Source organism: Anopheles moucheti, chromosome 3 (assembly GCF_943734755.1).
Source record: "Anopheles moucheti chromosome 3, idAnoMoucSN_F20_07, whole genome shotgun sequence".
Lineage (NCBI taxonomy): Eukaryota > Metazoa > Arthropoda > Insecta > Diptera > Culicidae > Anopheles > Anopheles moucheti.
Genome location: NC_069141.1, coordinates 32,083 through 53,732, shown reverse-complemented (window position 1 = coordinate 53,732; position 21,650 = coordinate 32,083). Strand labels below are relative to the sequence as shown.

General features: G+C 39.3%; 3 protein-coding genes across 6 annotated transcripts; 2 read left to right on the top strand and 1 right to left on the bottom strand.

The window, feature by feature from the left end:
* Window positions 1-1,239: 1,239 nt before the first annotated feature.
* LOC128301780 (cyclic AMP-dependent transcription factor ATF-6 alpha) lies at window positions 1,240-5,504 on the bottom strand. The gene is made up of 4 exons (XM_053038410.1): window positions 5,393-5,504; window positions 4,359-5,335; window positions 4,126-4,292; window positions 1,240-4,053 (listed from the first exon to the last, which is right to left on the bottom strand). Exons 1-4 carry the CDS (start codon window positions 5,430-5,432, stop codon window positions 2,985-2,987), a joined length of 2,253 nt encoding a protein of 750 aa, XP_052894370.1. The 5' UTR covers window positions 5,433-5,504; the 3' UTR covers window positions 1,240-2,984.
* A 268-nt stretch (window positions 5,505-5,772) lies between these two features.
* LOC128301277 (stress-activated map kinase-interacting protein 1) lies at window positions 5,773-9,904 on the top strand. Of its 2 annotated transcripts, XM_053037670.1 has the most exons (3): window positions 5,859-5,879; window positions 5,958-6,354; window positions 6,417-9,904. In XM_053037670.1, exons 2-3 carry the CDS (start codon window positions 6,278-6,280, stop codon window positions 8,059-8,061), a joined length of 1,722 nt encoding a protein of 573 aa, XP_052893630.1. In that variant the 5' UTR covers window positions 5,859-5,879; window positions 5,958-6,277; the 3' UTR covers window positions 8,062-9,904. The 2 variants fall into 2 exon arrangements, with proteins under 2 accessions (XP_052893629.1, XP_052893630.1); XM_053037669.1 differs by having other exon boundaries at window positions 5,773-6,354.
* Window positions 9,905-10,553: 649 nt separating this feature from the next.
* Window positions 10,554-20,261, top strand: LOC128305989 (non-lysosomal glucosylceramidase). 3 transcript variants are annotated; one of them, XM_053043647.1, is made up of 8 exons: window positions 10,554-11,330; window positions 13,563-13,832; window positions 15,493-15,495; window positions 15,881-16,395; window positions 16,482-16,737; window positions 16,808-17,039; window positions 17,099-17,228; window positions 17,294-20,261. In XM_053043647.1, the coding sequence occupies exons 1-8, from the start codon at window positions 11,167-11,169 to the stop codon at window positions 18,403-18,405; spliced, it is 2,682 nt and encodes an 893-aa protein (XP_052899607.1). In that variant the 5' UTR covers window positions 10,554-11,166; the 3' UTR covers window positions 18,406-20,261. The 3 variants fall into 3 exon arrangements, with proteins under 3 accessions (XP_052899607.1, XP_052899608.1, XP_052899609.1); XM_053043648.1 differs by lacking the exon at window positions 15,493-15,495 and having other exon boundaries at window positions 10,554-10,714; XM_053043649.1 differs by lacking the exon at window positions 15,493-15,495.
* Window positions 20,262-21,650: the final 1,389 nt, after the last annotated feature.

Genomic DNA, 21,650 nt, shown 5'->3' with positions numbered 1-21,650 from the left:
TATCGTTTTCTTCTTTCTGCTATACGAAACACATTCATAATTGATATTTTTAGGTTCATTTCGATAATTAGAATACATACTAAAATTATTTTTATAACATTACAATGTAACGTGTTTCAAGGACTGCACCAGGATTCGACTTACGCGGATATTTGAGGCACGCGAATCTTTCCCGGATTATAGCAGTCCGCAATAATAGCGTATTTGGGGGACTGCCTGTATATATAAAATTTAAATAATATTGTATTTGATTGGATTATTCTTAACATGTACAGTGAAGTTCTTTTTTTCTCCCCAAAAACCTACTTATAAGTTACACATTAGCAATTCAAATTATTATTTTATGTTGTACGTAAAGCGAAAGAAATACAACATAATTTGCATTTAAACACTAGACATTCTCCACCTTTTATAGTTCACAAACTATTTTCTCCTTCTAATACTTACGAAATGGTAAAACTAGCACTTCATTACTTGAGAACACAAAACAAACTCTCACGATAAACAGTCCCTCAAAATTGTCGGTAATTTCCTCATTTGCGTCAGTTATATGACGTTAACAACGAAGTGCACGCACTCCTTTCCATCATTGTCTAAATCAATGGATGCGTAACGAACTTTCTACAAACAATCTTCTGCTACACCTTCATTTTGATGTAATTGTTTTTTTCGTATATACATACCTTCTTGGAGGAAGCATCGCAAACAATCGTTCAAGACAGCGCAACATTCTGAACTAAATGCGATTATCCCCACGATCATCTGCAATAAGCAAGAAACAATCACCTGAACTAGGTCTAGGTAAGAGATTATTTAATCGACAACCGCAGCATTATTGCTGGTACATTGTTATCACAGAACCAGTTAATCATTGTTCCCATTGGTTGGAATCAGTATGGCATAAGGGAAACATATAGCACGCGTAATGCACCGCAAGTGCCGGGAGTAAACAAAACGAAAGTGAAACACTTTCCCGGGTACGTTGCACCATTGTGCCAACGTTCATGCATCGTGAAAGCTCATGGCAACCCGACTAATCGACGTGAGAGAGTCAAAAGAAAGACTGGATTATTTACTATCGTAGTGATCGTGCAGCATAATATAGTCTACGAATGGGATACACATGATTTAGTCGTTTAGTGTTAGTTTGTGATAATATTTAATTTTAACTTTAGTGTGTATTTCGCACGACACATGACTATTAAAAAAATGCAATAAAATATATTACTAAAACTCCAAATTATATTTACTTTTACTAGCTATAAAGGACCGGTTACACGGCTTTGCAAGCGAAATATGCAGTGTACTCTAACTAAAGGTATATTCAAGTTTTACCTCAAGATTTTGATATTTTTTTATCTTTCCGAAAATCATCCTACCACTAGCTACTATAGCAGCTGGACCTTGCAATGGGAAACATATAGCGGATGTAGTTTGGATTTTGAATAAAGCTAAACTAAAACCTTTATCAAACCTCTTTGATGTACTTGGTAGCGGTTTGTGGGATCGACAGGACCGATGCAACAATTCATCTGGATCGTTCTCTTGAAGTCAGGAGTGACTACAAAGCTTTTTGGTAAAAAATAAGCCTATACGATCTGGCCCGTTCTCGTGATTAAAAAGAACAGAATCACAGAATCACTATCACAAAATAATGAACAATATTGTGATAATTGTATTCGATTCCTTGGAATCAAAGGAAAAAGTAGTTTATTCTTTACAATATCTGGGTAACTTCCATACCCCTCATGTAGACAATCACTATTGATACCGTTGTTCAGTTTCTCCACTTCCTTCATCTTCACCAGCTATTGCCGTTGCAATACTCGTCATCGTCGTTTCTGTCAGAATTAGAAAAATGTCCTGCCTCCATGTTTCGGAACAGTATTATGTTTAGTATCTCTTGTTTTGTCAATGTACATCATACAGCGAGGCTGTGCTGTCTTCAAATGCCCTTGTCGTATCTGCCTTGCGATCCTACTGTTCTACATTACTTCTCCATCCTTATCCTCATTGGTCAGTTGATACTTTCAGCCATCTGACCTCATTGGTCAGATGATACTCCCAGCCATCTGAAAAAAGACAGGATGAAATATGTTCGTACTTATCGCCAATAAGCACCTTCCCACTTCACCCTACAACTGTTTAAACTCGTGGCTTCGGGATATCGTTTGTATCACAGAGCTCGATATGCCTTTTATTTACGTGGATTTCAATTGCGTTTCCCCCCTGTCAGTTCATTACATCTTTTAGTAATGAAAACGGCCCAATGAAATGTTTCATAATTCACTTACTGTTTTATGCCAAGCTGACATTTACGAACTGTTTGCGGGCCATTTTTCTAGTAAATTTGAGGATACGATCAGTGATCCAAATAACTTTATACGTGCTTTGGATTATACGTCCGAAAATCTAACTAGTTTTTTCTTGCGCGAAGTACGGAAACCGTTTGGGTCGTAAGGAACTTTTGGGTCGTTTACATGGACTGAGGAGACGTGGAAGGCCCAAATTGACATAGAGTGATGGCGTTAAGGCGACCGCCAGAACGACAACGGCGATCGACCGTGATTGGTTTAAAAAAATTAAGGATCAAGTTTGGAGGGATAAAGCGGTTGTAGCATTAATTAAATAAGTAAGCAAGTGTCACTCGTTTCCCATTATTGATACACTTTTCGTATCCTTCAAGAAGACGGTAAAAAAATAAACCAATTCGGTTTTTGTTGTTAACAATTGGATTGAAAAAAAATGAAGCATGTAACACTTTAAAAAATTAAAACAACAACAAACATTTGTTTTATGATATCGTTACAAAAATAAACAAACCTTAATATGTCGAATATTCAACAACAAACGTTAAATACACCACTCAGTTTTAAATGTTCCTTTTCCATTGAGATCAACTTACTGTTAATGTTACTGTTTGAACTTATAGTTTGAAATTATGTATAAATGCGAGTCCAGTGTAGTAGTTCAACCGCAGTTGCTCAGTGATGCTCATTCATGCGCCCTACAAAGAACGGCCTGCTAGGCTGATGTCGAACGCTATTCCGTTTTTGCTGGATATCATTCACACCGTCTGTGGTATGGGTCGTGGAAGTATTGGTTCGTTCTAATTTACTTGCAATAGAGGTTCCACTTGATCGTTTCATATGAACTCCGGGATTCGTTGCCTCCCGATTTCCATTATCACCAGATCCACCCTTCGCTGTTTCGTCACTCTGCGGTCGTAAAGCTCCGGGTATCGTTTTTTCACGTATCTGAATCACGGATGTGTTCATCACTTCGCAATCGATCTGCATAAGTGTTATCTTGTCTGATCGATTTGTCCCATTGCTCATCCGTGTTCCGGGGGCTGTCACAGTTGGTAGCATCAATGACATTCTTGGTCGATTTGTTTTGTTGTACGACAGGGCAGGCAACAACAAATGTTCCTCGCTAAATGACACTAAATAAAATGTATCATCACGACGGCCAATTTCTTCAAAGAATTCCGCATATTTCAAGTGTACTTTAGGATAATACAGATCTAGATCGTGCTGGTTAGGAATTTTCCTACGGTATGTCACCATTTGTCGTTGTCCTGTTGCTTTACGTTGTCGATTACGTGGTAATTTCTTTCCACTGTGGACTAGCATTCGCTGACGTTCGTATGACTTCATCTGCATGCTAATGTCTTTCATGTGTTGGTATATGGAATCGATCGTATCCTTCAAACGGAACATTTTATCAAAAGTATCGATTGAAACTTCCGCTTGACCATTGGTAAGATTTTTGTAACCATTCTCTCCAATCCACCGGCGGAGTTCACTCGCCAAACGTATGTTTTCCGTTTGATTTACGTAGAATGGACATTCGGTTACTGGTAAAGTTTCGACTGAATCTTCATTTGTATCTTCGTTGAACACCGTTAGGTTGTCTCTGTAAGATCGAGTGCGACTGTGGCCGTTTAGATTGTTCGAATCATTCATCCACAGTAGTCCACGAGAATGATACGTCACCACTTCACCTGATATTTGGTTCATTTCCACAGGATCGGAGTTGGTGAGAAGATTACTGCGAATGAAGTTTAACGTGCAATTGCTCATTAATCCCATATTAGACACACCTCTCACATTTTAGACTTACCCAATAGGATAAAAATTAAGTGAAATCATAAACAACATTGTCAAAACGATCGCTGTATTTTTGCGAGCAGTTGGTGACCTTTGTTTCATTGATGAGTGCCCCAGTGGTAGATTAATAGCTGCACAATTACATTGCATTTTCAACTTTTCCAGAAGATTTGAATTTTCCTACCGATTAGATAAATCATAGCCGTTAATAATTTTAAAACGAACCGTAAAGACTACTATACATACCACCTTTAGTTGTTGATTCTCTTGGGATAACTGCTCGAGTCGCTCTTCCAATGAGGTGACGTACTCTTTCTTCTTCTGTTTCGACTCGAATGCTGATTGGCGGTTTTTAATCATACGTTGATGTTTTTTGAGAAGCTTTTCATCAATAGTGTGTTTAGAAGGAGTGGTACCAGCTGCTATTATCATTGGGACGGTAAATGGGCTAAAAGTCTTCGTATTAGGGTCTTTGTTTATAGTTGCTTGTGATCCAGTTTCATATTTTGTTTCTAATTCCCTTGATGTAACTGATGCTGGTTTTGGTAAAACAAATGGGACTTCTTGCTTTTCTAAAAACGAAGTCATTTGCACTGGTTTCACAACCGATCGTATGGGGAATTTGTTTGTTGGTGTTGCTTTTAAAATGATAGTATTACTTGTTGGTTGCTGTTGCATGTTCGCTAACAGAGCGCGATAATCTTTCATCGAGAGAACGATAGTTTTCTTCGTGAATGTTTTAGTTCTGCTAGATGTGGTATATACACTTTTGGGGACGATTTTTAAACGACACATCCCGCTTTTTGGTTTCACTGCATTCGTACTATTCGTACTGCCCGGTGTTTGCGAAGAGATAGACGGACTGATCATATGCATGGGTACTACGTGGGTTCCGTCAAATCCACCTGACGTAGTTGACGAATCGTAACTCTTTTGACTATTAGAAGGTGAAGGTGTATCGCGATTAGACAACGAATGTGTTGAATCACACGAAACATCGTTCAAAAAATCATCGGGATTGATGATTGCACTATCGCATTCATCCATTCCGTTACTGACTGTAATGCATTCATTGTTCACAGTGTCGCAAATGGATTGGTGTGTTTGTTGCGGTACACGATTGTTCGGTAAAAAATCATTGAGGCCAGCACCGAAAGGAATAACATCTAGCATCGCTGAAGAGAGGTATTGTTCTTCCAACGAGAGATCAAAATCATCACGCCCTGAAACGAATGAAAAGAATAAGTAAACTTTCGTTTGCAAAAAACATCACAATTAACCTTCAAATGATGTCTCCATCGTACAGCAGATTGGTTCCATTAGGCACGCTTCGGTTGGGCGATAATCATCTTACAGAATTGCCTATTTTAATTGAAAAAATCGCACTTGGATTTGGAAAATTTCATCGGTTCTTGATAATAATCGTGATATGCTTCCTCACCTCGTTTAGCTGTCAACACAACTGCAATGTCAAAAATGCTTTTGTAGGGTTCTAATACAAACCGTCAAGCTAATAGCAAGAAAAAGAAGACAGAATAACAGCAAATAAAGAAAATCAAACTAATTTCAAGTAGATACAATATGAATAAGATGAAGCATCTTCAAATTGTTGGATTTCCAAACTGAACAAACTAATTGATTCAATGCCTTAAAGGGCATGGCATTCAAAATATTCAATAAATCGCTCGAGCCTGGAAATAACACGCTGATAAACGTCAAAGTTCCAAACATGGTGGATAATGTTGTTTTTATTTAGCTGGTTGTTCGGTATCGCACTTTTTAAGAAAATTTTAAGTAAAGCTGGTTAATTTTCAAAATAATAAAACGAAATAGTGTTCTCCGCAGGATTGTGATTGCATGCATTGCTCGTACCAAATCTATAATAATGGAAAACACGTCAACAACATACATACCGACAATCCAGTGCAAGCTACCCCAGGATAAATGAATGCATAGCATATAGTCCGGGCCATGCGTGGGGAATATGGTTCTTGAAGCTATCAGTTTGAAAATAGTTACTGGGTTCATATTGCGTGCATTCAATATTTTCCCTAAAACCTCCACCATAAACGTGCACCACCTTAAAATTGGGAATTAGATCACCATGAAGGCTAAACTTAGATAATCACGCAAGGCAGTGCGTCACGAATGCGTACCACAAATGCATGTTTCGCAGCATTCGTAATCGTCTTCCACTGCGTGTTGGAAGAAAATTGCAAACAAACCAATATAGGCTTATCAGGTACGCACGCGTTTAGTTCTCATTAGTTCCCCAGTAACGATCTGCATTTGTATTCCTTACAGCATGGCGACATACAACAATGCTCACTGGTTGCTGTCGCACATCCGGAACTCATTCATCTCCACAGATGATACAGGCGTCAGTGAGACAATAATGGCGATGGAGGACATTCCGCTACAATTCGCCAAACGGTTTCGAGAAGCGCAGGCTCGAAATTTTGAACGAATTCCGAAGCCGGAATCAACAATCGAAGATGAAGATATCGATGTGTCTTGTGTCGCTAGGATGCAAGATGAACGGTTCGGCGTGGACTTTAAATATTTCTATTCGTACCCTGGTCTAGATGACACAGATGATGAGGACGCAGACACTTTGTCGCAATCGTACGAAATACAAATGGATCAGGATAGCGGTTTCCACCGGCAGCGATCAAATACTGCTCAGAAACTGGAAAAGCTAGAACTTGCACGCCGTAAATCGTCTCAAATCAAATGCATAAAACTGAACGATAGTTCGGTTCAGCAAACAGAGGAAAAAGATAACATCGATCAATTGTTCGTTGATCGTCGGTCCACATCAATGTTAGAACACTTGTCATCTTCACTGAAACGATTAAGCTCGACGCTAACTGAGCAGTTGAGTGCATTGCCCAACTTACCACAGAACCAGTTTCTCGAGTACGGCAAATTCGACGGCACGGGGCATATCGAGGTGCCAATTCGCTCATTTAAAGTGTTCGTTCCAAACCTCCCGGAGGAGCAACGTGCTTTTCCGTTGCCTGTATGTGTACTAGCCTCTGCCAAGATTCAGGATTTTATAGGGCTGATATGCTACAAATGCACTATCGCGAACCCAGCACTGGAACTGCGTTCGGTTCGACATTACGGTCTTTATATGGCTGAGGAAGATGGTGAATTGGATTTAGATTTTCCTCCACTGGATATCAATGAGCCGTGTTCAAAGTTTCGATTTTCACACCTCGTAATGGCAGAGCGACAGCTCTCGACAAACGTAAGCCATCAGCCTGTATCCATTTCCTCCAGAGAGCACATGCTCCATTTCGCGGCATTCAGTGCAGAACGAAGCACGAGCATAACAGCACCGACATCCGCCACGGCTTCAACCACGATGGTGGTAACCTCAATGAAGCCAGTGAAACTTTCGCAAGCGATTGATTCGACAATGGAACAGCGATCGCATGTAAGCGAAGGTGTACGCAGTTCACCACGCATCAGCAACCAACAAAAAGAAGATCTCGATCGCATTAAAGGACATACGTCAAAAATAGAAGCGCCACTATATCGGACGTTTCAGGTGCACATTCTACACAAATCACGGCTCAAGACAGGAATTCAGTTGGGCATCTCAGGCGATCGGTTCGAAATCGATCCGATACCGCACAACCCTAGCAAATTCTGGAGCCGCCAAAAACCGGCCTGTCACTCAATGGATTCCGTAGCCGCCTGTACCATAGTCGATCGGAAACATTCGAAGGCGATACTTCGATTGGTGTACTGTGCCGTGAACGACGTGAGCGGTGATGCCGACGGTTCGGTAAGTTTTAAGCATTACGATATCGAAACAACCCCAGACACAGCAGAACAGATCATGGAGAAGGTAAACAATATTCTCGAAGTGCGATTGAGCCCGATACGGCGCGAATATATGCGTCGACGGGGGAAATTAAAGCAGCCATCTAGTGCGTAAAACTTATTAAACTGCAAACGATTGGGGATGAACCACATACAACCATTACTGCCAATTTGTGTCAAGAAACAGAAACAACAGAACAGAACAAGCTAAATTTTCGAACATGTATCCAACTGGCAAGATCACGTGATTGGTATACAGGATGCACAAATTCTTGCACGACAATTTCAGTATCTACAGAATAGGATTGTACAAGCTTTATTATTCATTATTTTATAATTTTTACCCGCTGGAGTTACTTACGCGTGCAGTTTAGCAAACACTTTGTCATGGAATGTTAAACTATCGAATTATGTTTTTGACCTTTTTTATGCTTTATCTCGAATCTCCCATGGTTCAAGATTATGTACACCTTTCACAATCATGCCATGTTTCTAAAATCTTTGTATACACACACAAAAACACTCACTAGCCAACCCTAGCCAACTAGCCAAACCCAACATACTATACTGATGATAGCCAAATCACAGCCTGCGTGTGAGATGCGGAACATAACATTCAACAACAGCGTTAAATAATTGTCCGATCTTTGTAGATGATGAAACCTTGCCGTAACGATTACACAGGTAATGTTAGTGCAATGTAGATTTTCTGTCTTGTTCTCTGACATATTTTTTATCAATATACAATTATACATAGTTTGCGTACAATCAATAGCTAACGACGAAAAAAAATTATTCATAACCACATCAATGCAAACAAGATCGCATGCAGCTAAACGTGTTCAGCTTGTACCGTGTATTGCCTTTAATCACACGCGCATTCGCGTCGGCACGAATGTCTCTTTCGTTGACGCAAGTGAAAGGGGAAATGAAAGAAATAATTAAAAAGGTTAAATAGGCGGTGGAGCAAGGAGATTTGAGCAAGTAATAGACGCCACACATCGCTAAGATCAGGATTGATGATTCTAGCAACACCTGAATCCAGAACTGCGGTTAAAGATTGTTCTCTAGGTGTAATCTATTAATATAGCAGGAATGGATAGAGATATTATATAAATCTGAAACAATGTGTTCCTTTAGCCATTAAAACAGCAGGTTGAGCAAGAGTAAAAAAAAACATTAAAGATAAATAATGTCAGGAAGATATGACTCATGCACACACAAGTGCCCTGGCTGCAAGTCCTACTTTTCGAATCCTATCACATATACTACAAAGCGTAAAAAGTAAGCTTATATCTAAACTGACCGGCACCATGATTAGCCGTGCGCTCTGCACGACATAATGATGCTCCCAATATATGATTTTGAACAATGTTTGTACGGGTACACAGGGAGCACAATAATACACGTAAGATAATGAGATGTGTTTTATGTTTTATAGCAAAAAATATGTTTAGAGGCCATTTAGTAACTGCAGCTATAAACACATAGATTCTGGAGGGACATATCAGGTACGTTGAACCACTCACTTTAGCTCCTAATAAGCTGGAGAATAAATAACCGAGAACGGATCATCCACTATGCAGACTAAACGGCGGTGGGAGCACCGAGTAGTAAGGAGCCCCGAGCACCCTAACCCCTGAAGAACCTGTCCCTACCTCCAAGTCCTTACATACCCCAACTGCTATTCCGCTTAGGGTCTCCAAGGAGCTAGATCCATTACTGTCAATAACATTATAGAAGTACGCACGCATTACCATGCAGTTTAGTAGTTCTCATTGTCTCCTGGTATTTATATTCGGTGCAGCATGGAACGGTACGAACACGCCGTTGTTCTCCAAAAGCAATTAAACTGGTGATCCAATTGGACGGACTTCGAGCAGTAAGCTCTGATGAGTGTAAGTGTTACAAGTAATGTGTTATGTACAGTACAAGTGTTATGAGTAAGTACAGATTACTGTAAATTGGAATTAATGTAAAAAAGCGTGAATGATATTAAATTTAAATCGTATAAAAACTTTGCATATGCTCGTTGTGTAGTTATGTACAGGATTCCGATATACGCGGTTGTTTGGAAATTGACTTTGAATTAGTTTATAGCACGGAATCTAAGCAAAAAGGTGAACATTTGGTCGAAAATAGCTTCCTTTGTCATATAAAACTCCGTACGCAGGACCGCTGATCCAGCTTCAGCTAAATAATGTCAAAGAAAGCCGGAAATGACCTCTTAAGGTTGTTTGGATAAAGAAGAGGTTGATGAAAAGAAGAATATATAGGGTTTGATATTTGCTGCACAATGGGCTGAATTTGAATTTGAATTGGTCATGAAAGGTAAAAAATTAAAATTTTACGGGGTTTGTTCAACTTTGTGTTGCTGCAACGGAAACATGAATTAAAAATTATTTTTATATTGTCATCCTGTATAACTACGCTCAGCCCATAGTGTCATGTCAAAATTGTGTCCAGGGCAGCTTCAAACCCTATGCGAGGACTATAAAAATCTTTTACCTGTGCTTTTGTATTTTTATTAAATGCCGTGTACGTATGATATAGAATGTTCAGCTAGTCATAAAACTTTTGCTTGTTGTGTAGTTGTACAGATATACATCCAAATCAGCGTGTCGGTCGAATCGAGGCGAGTTGAGCTGTTTATGCTATCGTACGCACGTACCAAAGCACAGTGTGAGAGTCACGAAACAACATATTATGCTCTAGAAACAATAGTGGAACCGCAGTGGCAATCAGTGCCCATTCAACGCCGGAAGAAGGTAAACGCAACGGTGAATTGTTGCATTGCGGTACACCTGTGATCATGATTGCAATATAAGCATTGTTTTTCGTATACCTTTTTACCTCTACATTTGTGTGTATTTTTTATGATAGTGTGTGTTGTCGTCTTTTCACGTCTGCTTTTCGCGATCTAAAGGGAAGAAGGCAGTCAAGCGAATTTGATCGACACATCTCATTATAAATCGTACCCTTCGCAGCCGGAGCTTTCGCACATCCTACGCGATTTTATAAGTAGTTTTGCGTGTGCGAGAAAGTGTATTATAGACAGTTTGACAACACGGGGAAAGAAAAGTGAATTTTGGTGGTTTGAAAATTGTGATTATCTCTCGCGTTTGTGGCCGATTGTCCGACAGGCAATCAACGTGTCCTTGAATATTTTGGTTTAACCTTTACCCACATTTCATCCCTACGTCTCCAAACCGGTGCAGCGATGGATGCTGACAGTGTGCAATCAATGAGTGACTTTAAACAAGTAGCCACGGTGCCGCAGTACGGATTAAAGCTCAAGTTCAACCATGTCTTTAGCGACAACCGTAACCAAAACTTACGCCCATCGATCCGTCAGCTGCTTCCCATCGTCCCGATGGCTTTAAGGTAATCGTTACTTCAGTTCCTCGTTTTGCTAAAAAAAAACAAAAAATAAACATGGACAACTCGCTCTTGTGTCCGAAATGGATGAAATCATCCGAAATTAGAACATTTGGTTGTAAAAATGCGTTACAAAAAAACAGAACCAATGTCACTATATCCAACTTTCGGTTTTGTTGGGTCATCTATAAGGTGTGTATCGCGATTTGCAACTTCATGTGTGTCCTTTTTGTATACTCTAGTGTTGGGTTAATCTAATTCAAATTAATCAATCTGACTCTCTATTTTAAAGATTCATGAATCAACCAAGATTTGGTTTTCAGTAATGTACCACCAGCTGCTCATCAGTTGCCAAAAACGAGCAAGACTATCATTCCGCTTCAGGTTTTCACTAGTGATAGAAAGATTGAGATTCGGGAAATTCATAGATCCGATTCCTTGAAGGATTCGTTCGGATCGGATTCCGAAAGGATCCATTCCGAATAGTATATCCAGTTTAGAGATGGGAATATCAACTCATTTTCATGATTCAACTCATAGTGAAGGAATTGCATACAACAGTCAACTCTTAACATGACTCAAGAGAGGCAAGAGCCATTATCCGATGACGGGGGGGAGGGGTTGTATTTTTGCTTGTTTCTGAAAATGCACTGCCAACAAAACGATGTAATTACAAATGAAGCATACAATATACTTTTATTAATATAATTAGATAGTAGCCGCAAAGAGTCATGTTTTAAACTCACCCACACGTGCATGAGTATCGCGATACAAAGTGTTATAACTCATGAGTATCGAAGTATGTGTTACACAGAGTGTTGTGATTTGTCGTGTAAAGTATGTTGCTCAATGATAAAACTCACCTGTTAATGGATATTTTCTACAGGGTTTTTAGGCATGCAGAACGTTTATGCCGTATTGCTTTTTATGGGGGAGGGGCGCGAGCAATTGATATCACAAATGAGTAAAAAAAAACCTCTTTTTTATGATTCCAGCTAACTCACTCACTAACAAGATTCAATTCATTCATTCATTCTGACACATTATGCAAATCTCTAACCCCGATATTGGAATAGCCTCGATCCTAAGGGATTCGACCCTATTGGGATTTTGTTGGGATTGATTCCGAAAGAAATTCTGTTGGGATTGTATCCGATTGGAATTCTAAAGGAATTCCTATTCTAAAGAGACTGCTATATCAAATTTGTAAAATACACTTTCCGTACATGGAAACTGGTGTCCCTGTTCAGTAATGAAAGTTTCTTGTGTTGAATTATCATTACATGCATGAAAAGAAGCGTGTATCTCAAAGTTTGAAGTTTGAAGACATTAGTTTAGCATTTATAATGAGTATGAGAAACACTGGAGGTGGTCCCTGCTACCACTTTACACATTTACAGATTATCATAAATATTTACAAAACAAATAGTAATGCATGAATCAACAATAGTTCCTAATGTTGTTAATACAGTTCATGCAGTTATGCTTGCGTTAATACCTGCCAAGTTTTTTTTGTTTCCGTATCGATTTAAGTGTACCACGTAGCCGGATAGTCAGTCCTTGCTATGGGGGATTGGTTCGTATGGGATTTTGATCCAGTCCGTTCGTGTGAAGACCGGCTCCGCTACCATCATGCCACTGGGCCGTCCCTGCCAAGTGTTTGTTGTTCTTAAAATTTTCAGAAATATGTTTACCCTCTACATAACATAATGAAGCTCATCGTCAAATTTTTTTTCTGGTTTTGAATGTTCATTAGAATGGTCTTCCTCAAAGTAAACTGTCTTTAGTGGTAAAAAATACATGCAATATTTTTTTTCAAATATATATCTTCAATAAATATATATACACGCGTCCCGGTGGTGTATTGGTAACGATGCCGGTTTTACCAGATCGTTCCAAAATCCCAACCGTACCAATCTTCCGTGCATAGGATTGACTATCCGTGCATAGATTGGCTACGAGTTCATAAAGTAAAAAAAGCTAGAAAAGACCTCTTAAGGTTGTTGTGCCGAAAAAAATATACTGGCAGTCCCCATACACAAGGACAATTTTAATTATATGTCAAAGTGTTTTTTTATATGCTTCGAAAAAATTCTTCCCTACAGTATAATTTGTTGTAAGAAATTAAGGAAATCTACAACACAAAATATTAAAACGCATTTACAAATTAAAACTATCCTTCCCCTAGCAATGAAATGTAGCGTACTAATACATTAAAATTTTTGCTTCCATTCACAGATACATTCCATACTATTGGAAGGTTTCTCGTGAGGGTCGCCAAGTACTAATGGACTACTGGTACACGGAGAACGGCAAGCAGATCTATGGCGCTCCGCTCGGTGGCATTGGCGCCGGTACGATTGGGCGCGGGTTTGCTGGCGAGTTCTGCCGTTACCAGATGAAGCCGGGTTTATACGAGTACAACACCGTATATGCCAATCAATTCATCGTAACCATTAAGGACGAAGTTGGCGCCACTATATTCCACAGTCTGCTATCGACCTACAGGTGAGTGTGTGTGCTAGTGTATATGTGAGTAATGTATTGTTGAATGTATTAGCGAGTCCTTCACGTCGATGGCGATGTCGACGACGACACGCCATTAGCTCCAGGATTCACTCCAATATGTATGCCCCCTTAATATCATTAGCACCCACCCTTAGTATTTTATTAGTGACCAAACGAGCTAGCTCGAGGTTTAGCAGAATCTGTGGACTCAGTGACTGAAAACTTTTAACGCGACATAAATCAATATTCGTTATCGAAAGAATGTTTGATTCTTTGTTTGTTGGTTTGTTTATCTGACTTGATAAACTTAATTATTAATAGAAGTGTTATCAATAAACAGGCATCCTTGTCAGTGTACTTAATTATGTTATGACAATTCCTCGAACAACCATCATAATTAAAATAATGTTACTATTAATATTTTATTTTCTTTGCTACATTTGTCCAAGGTACAACCAATACCTGAGATACGGGGATAATGTGTTCTAGAGAAATTGTCTATCTGTGTAACTCAAGTTACCTCTAAAACATCTTGTATATACCGTATTAAGGGATAGAATACTCATTTCAACGTTGAGAATCACATTCAAAATTGTTATATTTTAGTTATTTCCAGAATTACAGTAAAATTTTATAAAAAGTAAATAACTATAATTTCGTTTGCAACAACAAAACACACAGGGAAAATAATTCCACTCCTTCCATTCCCTATAAACAGCCCTAACTATGACACATTATAAGCTAATTTTATCATAAATAGGTTATGTGCCTATTATCCGTATTATCCGATTTCCAGCAACCGTTGAGTCCCGAAAAAAAATTAAATTTTATTTTATTAACATTTATTATTATAACATTTAAATTTTATTTAATTAACATTTGTATAGTCTTTTCCCAAGTTACGCGAATAATGCGTGCAATTCGCGTAACTCAAATTTCCTTTTACAATATCGTTTATATCTTGTATTCAAACATGTTAAAATGCGTCGTATCGTCGTAAATCGTAGCGGCGCGCATCCGAACAAGATGGCTTGCGAATCGAAGCAAGCGGCACGAGATTCGAACGTAGGTGGAAATAGGTGTATGTTAAAAAATAAGTTGTTATCATCCGAACTATTTATGTTTACATTTAGTTGACTTTAATTACTTTTGTCTTATTATATATTATTCTGTATATTCAATGTTTATTTGCTGATGTGAGCTGATGAAATTATGTAGTATATGTTTTCTTTGCTATTTATAATATTGTCATTTTTAATAATTATATACTTGATGTATTCTATTTGAATTTTGCGTTTAAGTCAAAGATTTCAGTTATTTTCTTCACGTCTTAGGCATTTAGTGCAGTAGCTCGATAATGCGTATTGCGGTGCATTGATCTCATAAGTGGTATAAACCATGCAATGCCCATTGGTGCAAATGAACTGTATTCGACAATAAATACCTTTCTTCAGCGTGTTGGAAGATAAAATCGGGAAATTTGGGAAACTGAACAAGACAAACAAACAAGGATTTTTGTTTAGTATAATGCGATATTAGGTGCCTTTAGCAAACTGGTTCGGTACTTTACATTTTTCATGGTGAAATCCGACGCATGGCTCTTTGAACCATGGCTCGCATGGTTTGAAAAAGAAACGTCCACTCTCTTTTACGAACCCAGTTCGTTCGGATTTTTGCAAAGAATCGCAAGAGGCACAAGTCAAGTTAAAAGGTGCCTTAGGGATTACAACAATCTATCCTTTTGTTTTTCTATATTTCTAATGTGTACACCACACCTGTGGAAATCGATTCGTTTAAAATTCCGTTTTATGTTGCTGTACAATGACATAAAATTCAATTTGTATCAACATCTTCGTCAATTTGTATATTTTCTAGTTGGCTCCATTCCTCTAAACAAATCATTCCACTTTTGCTAAATTATACTGTATTTTACTTCTATTCATAACATATGAAACTATCATTAAAAACGTGCTTACACCCGTTAAAACCCTGTTCAACTAACGAGCACACTTCATCGAATCGTGGTTTGCCAAATCGCATCATTACAGCCGCCCCAAAAATCCACTCGGAAGCTGGGAAAGTGCGCTGAATGCTTCCAGGTGTAACTACACCGCACTGTATCCACGCGCCTGGTCTGAGTATGACCTGAGCGAACACGGCATCAGACTGGTACAGCGGCAGATATCGCCTATCATCCCGCACGATTACAAGGAAAGTTCCTTGCCTTGTGGCGTTTTCGTATGGATGATCGAGAACTTATGCGACAAGGATCGACAGGTAACACTGACTTTTTCCTTCAAGAATGGTACCGGTACGAAAAAACAAGATGCTGAGGGAGGCAGTGAAACCAGCGTATTTACACAGGGGAATGCTCGAGGTGTATCTATACGGCAAACAATTGCCGATATGCCATGCACATACTGTGTAAGCTGCCGCTGTTCGTCCGAAATCAATCTGACACGGTGCGTGCGGTTCGATCCGACTACCAATGGTGAAAATCTTTGGAACGATCTGAAAAAGCATGGCCATTTAACTGAAAAATCCAACGATGAAACGCTCAAATGTGAGTTCGATGTTTTTTGCATAACATGCATTTTTACCGGTGTCTATATAGAAAGAAATGAAACTTTTTTATCTGGATTATTATAGCAAAGGACGTAGCTGTTGCGGTGAGCGGTCAGATTCTAGTACAACCTGGCACGACATCACAACTGGAGTTTGCACTCGTGTGGGATATGCCAAAGGTACACTTTCAGAAGCGTGGCAAAGAATATTATCGTTATTATACGAAATACTTCGGAAAAAGTGGTGATGCAGGGCCGATGATTTCGGAGTATGCACTTAACAATTACCGAAAATGGGAGCGATTAATTGATGAATGGCAGCGGCCAATACTGGACGATGCGTAAGTATGTATAAGAAGATAGTACATATTAGATATTTGACTAGCATTTCTGTAATCTTTTGATATATAGTGACCTGCCAGGTTGGTATAAAAGTGCAATCTTCAACGAATTGTACTTCATAGCTGACGGTGGCAGTGTGTGGTTCACGACCGACGATCAAGCCGACCTTCCGTACGATGATCCTCGTCTAGCGTATGGGCGTTACTCGTACCTTGAAGGTCACGAATATCGTATGTACACAACGTATGATGTGCATTTCTATGCGTCGCATGCAATAGCAAGTCTGTGGCCGAATTTGCAGGTGGGATATTACACTATTCTTCAGTATTGGGATGCTCAGATAAGCTTTCATTATTACAGGTTAGCATTCAGTACGACTACAAGGATAGTATCGAACGTGAAATTACCGAGGGACGGAAGCATTTGTATGATGGAAAGGTGATTCCACGGAAGATTAAAAATTCTGTACCGCATGATCTCGGCGATCCTGGTAAGAATACAATTGTTATAGTCACATGAAGGTTCTAAAATGTCACCAATGTTATTCTATTTTAGCGGAAGAACCATTCGATCTTATCAATGCTTATCCAATCCATGACGTGTCGGAATGGCGTGACTTAAATATCAAATTCATTCTGCAAGTGTATCGTGACTACTATACACTCAATCACTACGCGCAACTGAACGCGAAAAATGCAAGCAAATTCAGCTCAATTGAATTTATCGACAAGGAAAGCATATATGATACGTACATTCAAGATAATCGGAACAAACCGAATAGAGACAACTCACCGATGGATAACAAGGCCGAAAATCGTAAGTCGGCCTCGATGTACATCAATGAAACGAACGGCAAAGTGTATCTGATGGATGCACTCACTTATCTGAAAGTGATGTATCCAGCGTGTCGTTCGGTACTTGAACGCTCGCTGGAATGGGACAAGGACGATGATGGATTGATTGAGAACAGTAAATCGCCCGATCAAACATACGACACGTGGGTGATGGATGGTCCAAGCGCCTATTGTGGCGGATTGTGGTTGGCCAGCTTGCACTGCATGTCTGCTATGGCGAATTTGCTGGATCAAAGCGAAGATAGTGATCGTTACAAGACAATCCTCAACAGGGGACGTGTGTCGTTCGAGGAAAAACTTTGGAATGGTACGTACTATCGATTCGATGCACAAAGCGGTTCGAAAAATAGCATCATGTCGGATCAACTGTGCGGACATTGGTATCTTCGGGCCTGCGGGTTTGACTATGATGTGTTTCCAAAGGAAAACGTTCGCCTAACGTTGCGAACTATATACGAGAATAATGTGATGCGATTCTGTGGTGGACAGCTAGGTGCAGTTAACGGGTACGTACCAAGCGGGCAACCAAACAAGGATGGACGCCCCGATACGTCCACCATACAGGGTGAGGAGGTGTGGACCGGTGTAACTTATGCTCTTGCTTCGACAATGATTCACGAGGGTATGTACGAGGAAGCATTTCAGACGGCTGGTGGACTTTATCAGGCTCTTTCGGAGCGAATCGGCATGAACTTTGAAACTCCCGAAGCACTGTACGCGGAACGACACTACCGTGCGATCGGTTACATGCGCCCACTCAGCATATGGTCGATGCAGACAGCGTGGGAAATGAAGAAACTGCGTCGCGATTAAGTCATTTTCATGCGGCAAGTAGAATTGCATGCTTTGCACATGCGTGATTTGTCGCTACAGCATAGCTATTTGTTATAAATTACTTATCGGAAGTTCACTTGCTTCGTTTCTCACACTGTGGTGTTCAACGTTCTTCATTTATAGGGATTTTTAAAATACACCGAATTTATCTAAAATGACCATCGATTTAAGTTTTTACCGTCCCCTAAAATAGAGGGATGATAATATAAAATGCTCTAGTCATTAAGGTTTCACGTGTATCGTTAGCTTCATAGAAGTAAAATCGAACTACATTTAACTGACAACTATTGCGGAGAGCCCTGTAAGTTCGTGTGCAATGTATCTTTTACTGGGCTGCTTGTCAACCACCAACATCTTTTGCACTTACACCACAGTATGTTTTCCACAGACAGAAAAACACGCTCTCTTCTCTCTTTCTCTTGGCGTAAACGACCTACTAAGGTCATGCATGCCTGTCTTTTCTGGCTTACTAGACTTAATTTCATCACGTAGCCGGATAGTCAAATCCTTGCTAAGGGGGATTGGTCCGGATGGGATTTTGGTTCGGTCCGTTCGTGTGACGACCGGCGCAGCGTCCATCCGGATCACCCACATAGAACACACATAAATCATAAAAAGAAACATAGTGTTTTGTTTTTCTTATTCAATTATGTTGATCCTTCTGAAGCAAAACTAGTTATACGGCCTGATCTTTCTTCAAGAAATATAAAATGATGTATTGGTGTCTAAGCAGAACATGCCTATGCGTACTTTTCGATTTTGATCTTGTTGAAACCTTTCTTTACGCTAACGCATCAACCGTGGTTTATAAGGATAATCTTATTGCACATTTCTTTTCTAACAGTTAACCATGACCTGACATTACCAAAATCGATTCAACAATATACGAACCACTTTATCCAGGTTTATTACACAGGACGCCGGCAGAAACAGTTCGCTTCCCGATAGAATCAGCAAAGCAAAAATCTATATGTTTGATCTTGCGCACAACATTGTAACGGCTGAAACGGCATAACTTCGTCGGCTGAAACGAAATTCCATACTAACGAACAGTTTTTAGATTTCTCATACCAGGAGGGTATCTTTGAATGAGGCAACATTAATTTAATATTTCGCCATAAAGGTTTTCAAGAAGGATCATAGAATTGCACGCAACGAAGTAGAATCGTTTTTGAGAGCGAAGCGCTTTTCCTAAGACATCAACACAATGCGCCATCCATTCCTGGTGAACCTATTCTCATGCTTCCAGACAGCTGTAAGTACGCGGCGGAGGTGCTCCTTCCACTTCTGAGCATGACGTTTCTCTTCTGCTTCTTTCTTATTGTGCTTATTTTCGAGTCAAATTCAATGGATTTAAAATTTAAAATGGATCGTTACTTTTATCAAAACATAAAAATCATAATGAATGAATCATATAGATTTTAGATATGCAAATATACAAACCAACTGTTTTCCGATACCAGGAGAGAACGTTTTTCAAGAGGTGACACCTGCAGGCGTGGAACAAATTTGCCCATCACTATTGCATTGCATACTGTCAAGCCTGTGAGAGTGATCGCTAGTGTATGGATTATGGATGAAACGGAAAGCATCCTTCCTGGTATCGGAAATCTGAAAACAGCTGGTTTGTATGGAATTTCGTACCAGTCGATGGAAAGTTTGATGCTTTCCGTTGCATCCATCTAGCGATCGCTCTCACAGGTTTGTTAATATGCAATAGTGATGAGCAAATTTATTCCACGCTGCAGGTGAAGCAACAAAAAGTCTAGAAAAATAAATAAATTATAAATAATACATTACATAAAATTAAAAATATAATTGTACAAGAAAATCCTTTCACGTTGTAGTAGTTTTTTCTGATTTTTTCCATCTACGAGCAACATACAGGCAGTCCCCGAGATTCGCTATTATAGCGGACCGCTATAACCCGGGAAAAATCCGCGTAACTCTAATTTCCGCGTAAGTCAAATTCTGCTACAATTGTGTTTATGCTTCAAAGTCACAGAGTCGACTTCGTTCAAGGAACTTAATTTATTCGCCGAATTAGGCGATTTTTAGAAAGAATAGATTAAAATAAGTTAGAAAGAAATGTTTTTTTGACATAGAATAGGATTTTAGACCAATTTTTCATCTTTTTGCTTAGATTTTGTTCTTTAAACTAGCTCATCTGTCAAATTTTTAAAAACCGCGTATGTCCGAATCCGCGTATAAGAGAAACCGCGTAACTCGGGGACTGCCTGTATCTCCGAATCCGCGTATCTCGGGGACTGCCTGTATTTTGATACAAGATAAGCTCCGTTCAACATTCCTCAAAACCTTGTGAAGCGTACATTAAATTCCATTTTCACTCAGTTAAACTTTTCGTTTATTCAAAAGTCATAAAAAAATAACTTTTATTTTTCTTCACTTAAAACCTAATTACAACGACTGTCTTCGACTATGGTTAAACTGCAACTGTTCTTCATTTCGGAGCACTTGTTGGCTGCTACCTGCTCCGGAATGCACGGGAATTGCTGGTGCACGGTTCCCACGGTGACGCAGTCACGTTGCGGATCGAGTGACTGGGTGTTTGATTTCTAAGCATGGCCGGTGTTGTCTATCGTCTGCCCTTGGGTCTGCAAACGTTGCTATTTTTCTGTTTCGTTGCCGGCCGGGAAGTTACTGTGTTCTAACTACTCTTCTAACTCAGAGGCAAACCATACGTTCATAATGGCTATTTCTCCAAGCAATATGTTATGCGAGTAAATTTGTATTCAATTTTTATATTAACATTGTAATTTTTCATTTACTACGAATGATCCCCGAATGATTAATTACGAAAATAAGAATGATTATTTGTTTCGCATGTTATTACTTGTTTCTTTTTTATATTATAATATGTGTGATATAAAAAAAAGAATATAATTTTGTATTATAGTTCTATATTCATTTAACATTCCGATTAACAAAGATTTGCAAGATAGAAAGCATTTTTTAGCTACGAAAACCGTTAATTGTATACGTCAAAACGTATGGAATACCCGGGTATACCGGTTGCCAACTTACGTGTGTAAATTTGGTTGACAACTCGACGGTTAATGATAGAGTATGTGGCGTGTGGGGATCTGATGAAGCACATCCTGAAGGACTTCTTCGCGGAACCGCATATCAATTTCTATCAATACGCAGTTTTCTCTGGAACGTATTATCCGCATATCTTGGGTACCGGCTGTACAAAACTACAT

Coding starts and splice junctions, on each gene's coding strand:
- LOC128301780 (XM_053038410.1), bottom strand. CDS start 5,432: ATGGAACCAATCTGCTGTACGATGGAGACATCATTTGAAG. Junction 5,336..5,392: donor GATGGAGACATCATTTGAAG/GTTAATTGTGAT, acceptor CATTCGTTTCAG/GGCGTGATGATTTTGATCTC. Junction 4,054..4,125: donor CTTAATTTTTATCCTATTGG/GTAAGTCTAAAA, acceptor CTTCATTCGCAG/TAATCTTCTCACCAACTCCG.
- LOC128301277 (XM_053037669.1), top strand. CDS start 6,278: ATGTTTCGCAGCATTCGTAATCGTCTTCCACTGCGTGTTGGAAGAAAA. Junction 6,355..6,416: donor AACCAATATAGGCTTATCAG/GTACGCACGCGT, acceptor TATTCCTTACAG/CATGGCGACATACAACAATG.
- LOC128305989 (XM_053043647.1), top strand. CDS start 11,167: ATGGATGCTGACAGTGTGCAATCAATGAGTGACTTTAAACAAGTAGCC. Junction 16,396..16,481: donor CAACGATGAAACGCTCAAAT/GTGAGTTCGATG, acceptor GGATTATTATAG/CAAAGGACGTAGCTGTTGCG. Junction 17,229..17,293: donor GCATGATCTCGGCGATCCTG/GTAAGAATACAA, acceptor ATTCTATTTTAG/CGGAAGAACCATTCGATCTT.